At 40.2% G+C, this 13109-nt stretch overlaps 2 protein-coding genes across 2 annotated transcripts; one reads left to right on the top strand and one right to left on the bottom strand.

Moving 5' to 3' along the window:
* The first annotated feature begins 262 nt into the window (after positions 1–262).
* Positions 263–4837, top strand: LOC126802020 (RGS1-HXK1-interacting protein 1). The gene is made up of 9 exons (XM_050529539.1): positions 263–523; positions 829–895; positions 999–1076; positions 1329–1381; positions 2838–2921; positions 3981–4033; positions 4114–4178; positions 4259–4317; positions 4476–4837. Exons 1-9 carry the CDS (start codon positions 275–277, stop codon positions 4563–4565), a joined length of 798 nt encoding a protein of 265 aa, XP_050385496.1. The 5' UTR covers positions 263–274; the 3' UTR covers positions 4566–4837.
* Positions 4838–11152: 6315 nt separating this feature from the next.
* LOC126802868 (GATA transcription factor 4-like) lies at positions 11153–12173 on the bottom strand. The gene is made up of 2 exons (XM_050530575.1): positions 11893–12173; positions 11153–11787 (listed from the first exon to the last, which is right to left on the bottom strand). The coding sequence occupies exons 1-2, from the start codon at positions 12121–12123 to the stop codon at positions 11317–11319; spliced, it is 702 nt and encodes a 233-aa protein (XP_050386532.1). The 5' UTR covers positions 12124–12173; the 3' UTR covers positions 11153–11316.
* Between the last annotated feature and the right edge of the window lie 936 nt (positions 12174–13109).

Below are 13109 nucleotides of genomic sequence, written 5' to 3'. Positions count from 1 at the left end.
GCGAAATTTTGGAGAGGACGCAGGGGTATTTCTGGGATTTTCGGGAGTCGTCGGCTTTTGGCTTTGATGGATGAGAGAGGGGTCTGATCTGAAATTGCAGTGTGCATAATATAGTGGTGAGGAGCGTGGGGCCCACACGAGGGAGGAGGAGGAAGGATCCAATACTGCTCAACCCGACTCCCAATATTAAGACCCGACCCGACCCGATTCAGAGACCATAAGAAGACGAAAAAAAGAAAATAGAGAGAGAGAGAGCACTTGCTTTGCGTCTGCAATGTCGACGGAACCAGAAACCTCCTCACCGGAAAAGCGGATCTTCTCGCCGACGGAAACCTCCTCCTTCAGCCAGAGTAATCCCGAAAGCCTAGACCAACCTCCGACGCCGTGGATTGACTACGCGATTGAGCAGGCTGGGATTTACCAGAAGAACATCGGAGAGACACTAAGCTCGGCGTTCGAAGCTTCTCGATCACGCCTCTCGGAGATTCGCGACACCGGCTCGGCTCATTGGAGCCAGACCATTGTAAGAGCTCAAATTCCCTCAATTCTCATTATTAATTTTACACTTGTTTTGGTTCAGGTAGAAAATGTAAGGAAAATTAGGGTTCTTGAAGCTCGCAAGTTCAGTTAATCAATGTTGGTTCTACAAGTTTGCTGAAAAATTGAGATGAATTAATGAGGAATCTAGATTTATAAGCATTTGTTCACTTTCGATATAGGCTTAAACTATAAACATAATTGCTGTAGTAGCTAAGTGAGAAAATTAATCTCTCCCTTTTTACTATTCACAAAGAGATTAAATTATTTGATGTGAATGTCGGAATGCAGGACTCGTTGGAAGATGTCAAGTCTAACTATGCTGATTATGAGGATGTTATGCTTGCTAAGGTTAAAGGTTAGTCCCAATCTATTGTGTTGTCTTTAAAAATTTGACTTGCTGGTTTTTATTTGGTTTAGGTGTTTGATATTAAAAGAGTTATATTTACGCTTTGGTGCAGAGGGTGCTTCTGTGGCGGCTTCACATCCATTTATTACTGGTGGAGTCGCTGCTGCTTTGGGGTTTGTGGTTCTAAGAGGTATAATTCAAGTCCAGTAGCAGATTTTTAACAGGATCATCAGTTGGCTGCGTGCATTTCTAATATTTTTTATATCTCCCTACTTTCCTGTTGATGGCACCGATTATAGATGAACTGCAGAACCTGCTCATGTTTGAAAATATAGTTTCAGGGTTCCATCTTCTACTCTTAATTAATATGTGAACTGCACTGTAGATCTTGGAAAATCCTAAACCGCATGATCATTACACCTAATTATCGTAATATATGCAGGACCACGACGCTTCTTGTACTACAAAAGTTTACGCCTATTCACGAGCGAGGAGGTATGCACGGATGCTATTAAAGTTTCATATTTTTAAATATCTGTCCTACATATATTCACAAAAGCACTCTTAATGGGTTGAGGAATGTCTCTTTTACTCCTGAACTTGTTGGAGTTATTCCTAATGGCTACAACTGAAGTGGGTTTATCAATAAAATTTACATTCAGCCCTTTTGCATTGAAGCAGAATCTGTTTTCATATATACATTGGATGTTTATATTTACTGCATCGTCTAGCTGGTAACAATGACAAAAAAATGGGTGTACTGTATAATGGAATCTGAATGATTCTTCCATTAATTTCAAATATCCAAAAGCCCAGCAGCTATTCAGGTTGATGATATCAGCTGCATTTAGATGCACTGAACAACAGGGATTTCTTTGATGACTAGTTTCTATGGACTAAATTACGATTACTCATCATCACTCTTGTCTTCTGTTGTCAAGATTGGAAAAAGTTGTCATTTAGGGGTTATCAATTGATTAGGCTGGTTTTGGCAGTTAATGTTTTGTGGTTCCTATCTCTGCATTCTATAGTTTCTGAATTGATAAAGCCGGTTTGGTGGCAGTTGAGGTTTTTGTGTATGCTATTGTCACTCTGCATTTTTGTAGTTATATTCTTCAACTCTTTGTTGTATCATGGTTCCTACCTTATCAATTGAAGCTGTTACTTTTTAAATCAAAGCTAGATGTGAATCAATAAAATGGTTAGGAGTATGAATATGATGAAGTGTTTCCTAACATTACTTGGATGTGTCAAACTGATGTCAAACTCTAAACTAGACAGCTCATCGTAACTTAATAAGTTATTGTCGTAATCGGGATAACCTGACTCTCTCTCTCTCTCTCTCTCTCTCCGTTGAAAACTCTCAGAAAGTATAATACGACAAGCTTGTCAACCCCATTTACTCTCAGAAAAAAATTCCCCAACTTAATGCTATAGTGTCAGACTGCCAATTAGCAATGCTGTTTCCGAAAGAACTGAAAGTCTATTTTATTGCACATTTAAGCAAAGCTATAAAAATTAAACAACTTTGAAAAAAAATGATGTTTTCATATTCTTTATCGTCAACTTTAAAGTTGGATTTTCTTCCCTAAGGGTGGTTTGATTTAAAAACATGGAAAATGGGTAGATTCTGAACTATCTGAAGTGGACCATTTGTCATCTAAAGTGTTTAAACTTTGTAGTTACAGTTTCAAAAATTACTTGAACTTTTGTGCCATGATCCTTTCTAAAGTTAAAAGCGAATGCTTGTGCAACATATACCAAATTTAGTGATGATTTGTGTGTATTCATTCTTTGGATGTTGTTGTCTCAGCAATTGTGATGTTATAGAACTTTATCTTATCTACTTCGTTGTGTATGTATTTTTTGTTCATGCATCTTGTACCTAGCAGATCATGCAGTCATTGTGTCATTTGTGGATATTTTACTGGTCATTTGTTTCTGAGTGCAGTCCTTGCTTACTAGAGCTGATACCAAAGTGAAGGATTTGCGTCATTCAATTGACGTTCTAAAGGCTGAAAGTCAACAATTGGAGGTTCTCTCTCTCTCACACACAATTTTGATTGATGATAATGACCAAATATGTTGATTAGTGTGTTACTTTTAGCTTTAGTCTGTTGATTCTATTTTATTCATGGAGGCAGTATCTTTACAGAAAAAAAAAACAAAACAAAACAGTTGAGTGGAAAAGCAACTTGTACATTGACAGACAAATCCCATATCATTTTTATATGGGGTTTAGGCTTATGGTGGGCTCAAAATAATAGGGGGTTTTTTTTTTTGGGATATAAAGTAATAGGAATTTTGACTAGTATATGTCAGGATATTTTTAGAACTTAAAGAAGCCTCAGTTTTTTCTGTATACTTCAGCGAACCTAGATAAATAGAGAGTCAGGGGAGAAAAGGAGATGGAGGATGATGTCGAGATTGAATATAACAAGGATCGTCTTGAATAAATAGCAACTCACATATTCAAACCTTTGTTGGTCTTGAAGTACAGAGGCATGGATGGTGAAAAAATGTTGAATGAGTTTATTTACTGGTCTTCCCTATGGCTTCTGTTTTAGTGGGTTGGTCTCTCTTCTGTTCAGTTAGATTTCGAGGCGTCCTAGTTCTAACCTTGGATGCCCCAATACACTGTTTTTTATTGTAAAGATGCTTATTAAAATTCCCGCTTATTTGTGGGTATCTAGAAAAAAGTTTACAATATTCCCTGTACCCTAGACAGCCTCACCAGTTTGTCAGACATGAATACAACATAGAATCAAGAAAAACATTTTTGTTTCCAAAATAGAAAGGATGTGTCGCCAATCTTCAATATGGAACTATGGAAACGTAATCTTCAGTGGCTGAATGGGGCATCAAATACAACTTGAGAGGGGCCCAAATTTTGTGTACAGTTCATCACTTCATTATTTTAGAGTTTACTTCTGTTGGTGCTCTCTTGCCATCAATCAAACCGGGGGGTAGGGGGTACTGTGCAGAATTGCCTACTATAACTCTGATGATGTTATAAAGCATGATTGATTGATCATGTTTAAAAAATGAAGAAGCACTCCTAAGATCCAACTAATGGTATAGTTACAATTTCCAGAAAAGAGCAGCACATGCAGAAGAAGAACTGCTAAAGGGAAGGAATAAACTCAGGTGTGTTCTTATAAAAGAATGGCAGCTTATAGTTCGCTCTACTCTCTGGTGCGCTTACTTCTTTTTGTTCAAAATGGCAGACTAGCTGGGAAGCAAATTCAAAGTGCGATTGGAACAGGATATAAGATTGAAAAACAAGCGAGGGGTATGCAAATGCATGAACTTTTTGTTGACATTAACCAATTAAGAGTGGAGTTGCTTATCCGTTGCTCTTAATTATATCAGGTTTAAAAGATTTTATAGGAGAACTTCCTAGAAGGGAAGCATCTGTGCTCCGGGACCGAGTAAGTCTTTTCTTCCCTATTAGTCAAAACTACAAAGACTCGTACACTAATAAAAATGACCTTATTCAACTCTAGCAATAGAGGCAGCAAACAAGAAAAATTCAAAAAAATAGTATCCTGGTTGTCTTCTGATGCACACTTTTGCTTCTGGCTTGCAGGTTACAAAATTGGCTGATGAGGCAAAGCAAGAAAGGAAGGCCTTGTCAAAGGAGATCACAAAGATTAGCAATTATGGGATCTCAGTCTGAGATGTCTTTCACTGACATCCCTCATTTGGAAGAGGAAGAAAAACCCTGATCCAAGTATCAATAATTGAACCGAATCCAGTCCATGGAAAATTTTGTTCATAAGTTTTGTAGAAGGCAGTATCACTTACGAACAGAGTTCTCGGTCTGATTCTTTGCTCTTGGCAGGTGATAGGCCTTACAGTAAATTCAGTTCTGTGAAGAATTCTCTGCCTTGCACGTTATTCTCATTTATATTTGGGAGATGAAAATATGGCTCGGGTTGTTGGTTTGCACATATTCATCGTTTTCAAATGAACATCATCCACTAGAACCCTTTGGTTACTAGATGTCGATGAAAATCGTCACTTATATTACAATACACACCCTTGGACTCCTATGAATTATAATCCTTGATGTGCCCCATCTAATCTTGTTTTTTGTACCTGTATTGTCACATTCGTTTTGTTCCAAATGAGTCCTCATAAATAATTGTCATTTAGAGCTTCAAAAGCACATGATGAACTTGCTGGCTGCTCTGGAAGTTGAGGTAGCTGTGAAATAAGGGAATTCGAGGAAACTTGCGCTTCGATTTCCATGTGGGGAATAACCAGATACGTCTGAGACAACTTTGAGGAACTTTGAGGAGGAGCTGCAGAGATCTGAGACTTTAAGGCAATCAGAAATAGAAGATGAAGGGTCTATAAGTCTAAACTAGTGAAGAAGTTTGCTCCATCTTGTAAGGCTAAGTCGTAATCCATAAATATCGGACTGCACCAAAAACCTCTGCCTATAGATTCGGTATGCACACTTTATTTTGTACCCTTGTTTTCCAGTGCTTCGTAGTCCTGGAAAATGTGGCGTTATTTTTGGCCACCAAATATTGCCAGAGTGAGTACAATTAAAAACAAAAAACAAAACAATGTATGTTGTAACTCTGACTGAATTTATTAATTTTACTCTAAATGGAGTTCAAGGATCGATGATGAGTTGTTTGTTCTTAAGGTAAAATTGCCACACTTCATATCAGGTTTCAAATAGTTTCAGCCATCTCAGTCTGCAGCTTTTTTCAATCCTAACCAAGTTGGACAAGAATTCGAGAGATGATTTCATTGATAATTATGTTGTGCATGTCATGAAGACTCAAAACTTTTCTTGTTACCAGCACATTTTGCTCGCTGAGGCATTCCAATGACCTTCACCGTGGTTGGCAGAAAAGGCAGAACCAGCGGGCGTAGGCGGGGCCACTCAGTTTTTAAGTTTTTTTTCTTATAATTCAAAAATCCAACTATTGTCCAACTCTCCCATTTATTTTATAAGATAAATTTTCCATGTTATTAGAGTTGACAGTTGATCACAGAAAAAAAGTTCAAAATCTTATACTCTTCATTTTTTTATGATGGACTCCTATGTTATAGTGTTTACTAGTTTAGTTTTTAGATTCATGATTTGTTTATTAGATAAATTTGTTTTTTTTCTTTAAATTTGCAATTGTAAGATAAATAGATGGAGAGATTTTATAAATAAACATTAGGCGAGACATATTATCTCCACTTATACAAAATGAAAGATCTGATACAGGATGAAAATTGTGTATTATTGAATGATATGGGGGCCTATATATATATTCATTACAAAATCACAATCCCGTAGGATTCGGAGTCATAATCTACTACGGAGATGTTAATCTATCTCCTAACAGGAAACCTATTAGGCTAAGACACACACAAGGGTAGAATAATAATTCTCTCGGAACACTCTCCCTTGTGTCGCATGCCTAGGTTGCATGGCACACAACGTTACCTCGGTAAAAACCTTGAAAGCAAAACAAAAACCTCTTAGGTAAAACAAAAGCTTAATCGAAGGAAAAAAGAGCACAACACACCAACTACTTAAAAATCTTAACATGTGATGTAGACTCCCTCTGAAGTCTACCAAACTCTTAAGTTCCGATAAACGACGCATGCCAATGCTCTTCACATGTTTCACAAAAGTAGATTTAGGCAAAGACTTGGTGAACAAATCCGCAACATTGGATTCTGAACTCACTTGATTGATCTGAACATTCAAGAACTTCTTTTGTTGAACGTTATAGAAGAACTTGGGCGAAATATGCTTAGTGTTATCTCCCTTGATGAAACCTAACTTTGTCTGCTCTATGCAAGCAGCATTATCTTCATAAATGCACGTAGGTTGATCAGTTGTAAAGACTAATCCACAAGAATCACAAATATAACGAACGAGTGATCGTAGCCAAACACATTCTTTAACTGCTTCATGGAGAGCGATGATCTCCGCATGATTCGAAGAAGTAGCAACAAGAGTTTGCTTCGTGAATCTCTAAGATATAGCCGTATTCCCAATGGTAAACACATAACCGGTTTAAGAACGAGCCTTATGAGGGTCAGAGAGGTACCCTGCGTCGGCATAACCAACTAACAAGTTGTTTGGAGTCTTTGCATCAAGGGAAGGAGCTGCACGGGACCGTTTCTTCTCTCGGCACGGTGCACGGTCTCCACGCCATGGCGGCCGACGGCGTTGCTGCGGCGTACGACGGCAATACCGGGGTCGGCAACGGAGGTGGTGTGGGGAGATACCGTGGCGGTGTTCTCTCTGCAATAGGAGTAGAACAATCCCGTGTCAAGGGAACCTTTCAAGTACCGAAACAAATGTTTGATTTCATTCCAATGACGTAGCGTAGGCGCGGAGCTAAATCGTTGAACCTCACTCTGTAGCTGAATGCGAACGCATAGCATATTGGCCGAAGTGAAAGGATGCAATCCAGGCAGAACTTGACTCATTAGCGAAGAGAGAAGTCTTCGGAAAGGTTGAATTGACTCCAAGAGATGTCAAACCAGTTGGGCATCATTATAAGGCAAGACTCGTGGCGCAAGGATTCTCACAATGACCTGGTATTGACTATGAAGAGACTTATTCTCCTGTTATGGACATCATTACCTTCCGCTACCTTATTAGTCTAGTAGTGTCCGAACGACTAAAAAGGCAGCTTATGGATGTGGTCACAGCTTATATCTATGGGGATCTTGACGCAGAGATATACATGAAAGCTCAAGAGGGACTACCTTTACCTCCATCAAGTGCCTCCAGACCACGGAGTGCTCATGCAGTCAGATTACGTCGTTCGTTTTACGGGTTGAAGCAATCCGAAAGAATGTGGTACAATCGGTTGCATCGACACTTGGTGAGAAGGGGTTATAAGAATGATGAACTATGCCCATGCGTGTTCATACGAAAGACAAATTCCAGATTCGTCATCGTTACGGTCTACGTTGATGACATGAATATAATTGGTACTCTTGATGAGATTGAAGAGACCGTGTCTTATTTGAAGTCAGAAATTGAGATGAAAGACCTAGGGATGACGAAATTCTGTCTCGGCCTTGAGCTTGTGCATAGGGCCGACGGCATCTTAGTCCATCAGTCGAATTACACGCATAAGATGCTTCGACGTTTCAATATGGATCTATGCAGTCCATTATCTACTACCATGGTCGTCCGAAGTCTAGATATCAAGAAGGATCCATTCTGTCATAAAGAGGATGATGAAGAAGTTTTTGGTCTTGAAGTTCCATAGCTTAATGCGATTAGGGCACTTTTGTATCTTGCTCAATGCACTAGACCGGACATATCTTTCGCAGTGAACTTATTAGTCTTCAGATATGATCTCATGTGCGAAGGAATAAACGGGGGCTGCAGGGGCTGCGTGCAAGGGGGCTGCAGGGGCTGCGGGCAGGAGGTTGCGAGGGCGGCAGCGAGCAGGAGCGGTGGGCAGGGGCTGCGCCGACGGAGAGATGCCGGATGCCGAAGGCTAAGGCGGCCGGCGGTGGAGAGAAAAAAAAATCTGGGGCTCTAAAAGTTCAGGGTTTTTAAGGCAAAGTGCGTGATAACGTGATGCATGATGAAAATTGTGTATTATTGAATGATATGGGGGCCTATATATATAAGCATTACAAAACCACAATCCCGTAGGATTCAAAATCATAATCTACTATGGAGATGCTAATCTATCTCCTAACATGAAACCTTTTAGGCTAAGACACACACAAGGATATAATAGTAATTCTCCCGGAACAAGATCAAAATAGAATCGTAAGAGATTAATTTAAAAGAGTTTCATTTAGATGACAAATATCGACATATCTAATTTAAGGATAATATAGTAAAATAAGTGTAATTTTTTGCCCCCACTTATATTAGGTTCTAGTTCCGCCACTGGTTGGCAATGTAATGTATGAGTATGCGGGGTCTCTTTGTCAAGCGTTCATGGACCTTTCTTCTTTACGACTTGTGTACGCACTGTTTGCGACACCAGCCATGGATGCTCTCTCTAAGTGTGTTATGTGTTTGTGAGCAAAGAAAGAGGTGCGACATGCCACAACGTTGCTTGTCTTGAGGAAGGGAAATAAAAGCGACATATTTATAGAGTAGAATAGAGTTCATATTACTTGTATTAGGTTTAGGGATATGTGGCTAAGCTAAAGAAGTTTCAACTTATTTCTGCCATTTTCTCTTCCAAAGACCCAAATATATAGTACCGAAAACATTACCATATCATCCTTAACGTCGGAAAAGAGAAGGGTGTAAAGCCTAAGTTTGGGATTAAGGTCCTTGATGAAGTTTAAGTAGTTGATGATATGCAGTTTCTATTGGTTTGCTTACTTGCTTGCATTAAAAGTGACACCAGAAGAAACAAGTCTAACAAGTGACTGGTACATTGTCCCTCATAGCCATAGGAAGAGAATAAATTCTGGTAGAAACTCCCTATCTCTTCTCCCTATATACAATGTCATTCTCGGCACTAGAATTTGACAAGTATGAATAAAGATTTTCATGAAATAAATTCAAAATCGCCGAGAGCGATAGGCATATTACGAGAGACAAGGGTTCATGCCCTTGTACCAAATTAAGAGTTTTGCAATCGTTAGATCCTTATTGTGCTTCAACATACAGTATACCCTCCTCTTACTAAAGCTATGCTTCGGTAACAAAACACTGTTAGGCCTGTGGTGCCTTTTTCATGCATATGAATACCAAGGCTTTCTATATATTCCGGATGACCTTCATTCATCTAATGTCATATACAAATTTTAAGAGATCTCTCTTCTCTCATGGCTCTAGCTAACTAAAACCTTTGTGATAGAAATAATGTGTTAGAAGGTTGGGTTCCCCTACTTTAAATCAGTACTGCATTCAAACTCTAACACACAGAGAGCACGCGAAGCCAGAGTTCAAGAACCTCTTTGGCAACATGCTCATCCTTCCTTTGCGTCGCATGTATCCAAATTGAAACTTAATCGTACCCTCTTTCAACTTATACTATCATGTCACTAATGTGCTTCTCAGCATTCAGAGTTCGATGTACAAGTTTGTATATACACTTCAAGGGCGGATCTAAGATCGGAATCTAGGGAGGGCTTCAAATTTGACCAAAGGCCAAATTTTTTTTTTTACAATGTCAAGTTAGTCAACTCCATCTCTAAAATGAAAAAAAAAACATAAACATTAAACCTAATTTTCAGAAACCCCTGAATCTTAATACAGTTATACATATCGAAAATTCGAAATCAGAACTTTAGACAAAGAAATACGCTTACCTTTTAAATCGAGTTGAGTTCTTCTTCTGTGTGGCGGAGGAGTAGGAGGACTAGAGGCCTGAAGCAGCAGTGGAGACTACGAAGTACGAATGTTGCACACCTCTTCTTCTTCTGGAGATGGAGTGGAAACTGATCGATGTACTATTTTTTTTTCTTGGGTTAGCATCAATGTATTAATTTTTTTTGGCTTCAAATTTCTGTATGAGCCGGATCCGCCCCTGTATGTACTTGTATATCAGCAGAAAGATACTTTCTTTATGATATTGTCTACCTTTGACACTCCAGCATGTATATTTTGGGGCAACATGAAGCAACGAATCATGCGATGCGCATGGACATACAAAATTGGAGATTATGTGCTCATCTTTTCACAAGTACATGACTACATTGGCGATTCTACTACGCCAAAATGAAAATTCTTTCGAGTAAAAAACAAGCCGGAATAAGCAATGCTTATACTATCATGTCATTAGAGTGACGTTTCTCTGATCCCATTCCAATTCCATACAAGGTTTTACTTATTTTGTGACCAACCCTCAATTGCCTCATCTTTGCTCCATTGATCAATAGTTCAACACCCAAAACCAGTTAAAAACCCATCCATCAATGAGCAATCTCATCTATATTACCAAAAAAAAACAATATCATCTATAATACGCAAACATTTCCTCTAGACTCTAGTTTAGAACACATCACTTAACACTCATAGTACCATCACGAAAGACTCGTTGTAACATATTGATATGTTATCGATATAAAGAATTATAACTCTTCTAGTAAAAACGATAACTTCTATCTCTACTGAACGTGGGATCACCGATCAGCACAAGTAACATGAAGTAAGAGGCAGTGTGAGGAACAATTGTTTAGAAAAAGTGTCAGCCTGATCTGGCGCTTTGTCACGTGACATTCCACCCCCATCACGCCCGCTCTGGATTTCAACTCAATAGAAAGGAGCGCATTGGTAGTTGAAAATCTAATCCCCTCATTAAATTCCCCCACCGGCCCATCCTAATATTCATTTATTATTTTCCATCTGTACGCAAAAATTTAATAAAACGCGGAAAATGAAATTAAAGCCACTTTGATAAAATAACCATAAAGGTATTCGAAGAAACATTACTATCCCCCAATTTCACATTTCACCACATGCCGACACGTCAGCACACTCGGAACCCATTCGGGTGAAGATAGAATCGCCTCCTCTGCTCCTCCTCCTCCGGTTGCATCTGCGGCGGCGACGACACCTCCTTCTGTCGGCGGAGCTCCATCACCTTCCGGTGCGAGTTCGAATGCTGAGTCAGCACGAACGTCGGGCTCGCGGCGGGCCGGTACTCGGGCACGAGCCGACCCGACTTGTAGCGAACCCCGCAGGCATTGCACAGCGTCTTCGGGCCCAATGGGCCCGTCCGCCACTGCGGCGTCTTCTCCGACGCGCAGTGCGTGCACCGACGAATGGGCTCGGGGACCTCCGCAGCTTGGCGAGCCTGCTTGGCGCGGGGTCGGTTGGTAAATGACTTGTCGTTCTGGGGGAGGGGCATGGATCCTGATGAGAGCTCCGGCGGCGGGAAGTCTGTGAAGGAGTCGTCCACGAAGCGCGACAGCCACTCCAGCTCCGCCACATCCTCGCTCTGTTAACAAACAAACAAACAAAAAGTCAGCAAAACTAAAATTTAGTTTTTCTCATCGATAAAATCGGAAATTTAATTTAAATTTAAGGGAATGTGGGGGCGTACCGGGAGGCAGAGGGCGTTGGTGAAGTCGGTGGAGGAGGAGGGTGGAGTGAAGAGGTGAGCTGGGGGAGGAGGAGGAGGAGGGGTGTAGCGGTGGTGGTGGTGGTGGGAGTCGGTGGAGGAAGAGGAGGAGGAGTTGGAGAAGATTTCATCGTTGGATAAATCGAGGAGGTCGTCGATGGGGAAGTAGTCTTGGGGTTGGGCGAAGGAGGGGAGTCCGTACATGTCCTCCATTGTTTATTTTTCTGATGAGGAATTATAAGGAGAGCGAAGTGAAGTAGGTCTCTCTGTCTCAGATTCTCAGAAAGCCAAAGCTCAGAGAGAGAGAGAGAGAGAGAGAGTGGGGAGAGGAAGGGGGAGGAGTGTGACTTATTGAGTGGGGAAGGGAAGCAGTGGAACGTGCAGAGAGAGAGAGAGGCTTGCTCTGCAGTCTGCACTACTAGTGCTGCTACTGCTACAGTCCAAAGAGGAGGAGTGTGGATAATATATATATATATATATATATATTTCTTTTGTTTTTGTAATTTCTTAATTGAGGATTGGTGGTATGGGAACGGCCAGGTTCACGGATTGTTTTATGCAATGGGGACACCTGGATACTCATGCAACACTGTCCAACAGACCCTAGCACTGGTTCCGTTACAGGGTTAACCCCAGCAGTTACGGGTTTGGTTAACTACTAGCAGCCTTGTGATCAGACCAAGATTAATCTTGATTGTTTGTAAAAGAAGAGAAGAAGGTTTTGATGGTCTAGGAAACTAGCGTCGCCTTGGTTTATAGAACGATCTCAAAGTTTTGTTATTCCTCTTAGGAATCCTGAACTATTATCTCTTGGGGATTTTTAAGGTAAGGCTTTTCTAGTTACTTTCCGTATTGGCGTATTCTTCCCAAAACATACACACATATATAGTAACTTCCCGTTTATTGAGAAGTGGCTTACCTATTTTCTTTTGTAAATCTATAGTCAACCCATATTGTGTTCATAAAACGAAATTTTGAGGATTATTTAGAGACTAAATTTCCTTAGCAAATTTCTTGAAAACATTACCGCATGCTCGTTGCATCTATTATAAGTTAATGTACGTATTTTTGGGAAAAGATAACTGAAAACTGGTTCGTCGAGAGGATTGAAGCGCAAAAGAAGATGCATCATGCATGGAATTGCTCAGAGTCAAGCTTATTGTCAATTCCTTATATTTGATGCATGATGCCATGATCGA

Source organism: Argentina anserina, chromosome 7 (assembly GCF_933775445.1).
Source record: "Argentina anserina chromosome 7, drPotAnse1.1, whole genome shotgun sequence".
Taxonomy (NCBI): domain Eukaryota; kingdom Viridiplantae; phylum Streptophyta; class Magnoliopsida; order Rosales; family Rosaceae; genus Argentina; species Argentina anserina.
Note: the sequence above shows the minus strand (reverse complement) of the source record. Positions and strands in the feature narration are given on the sequence as shown.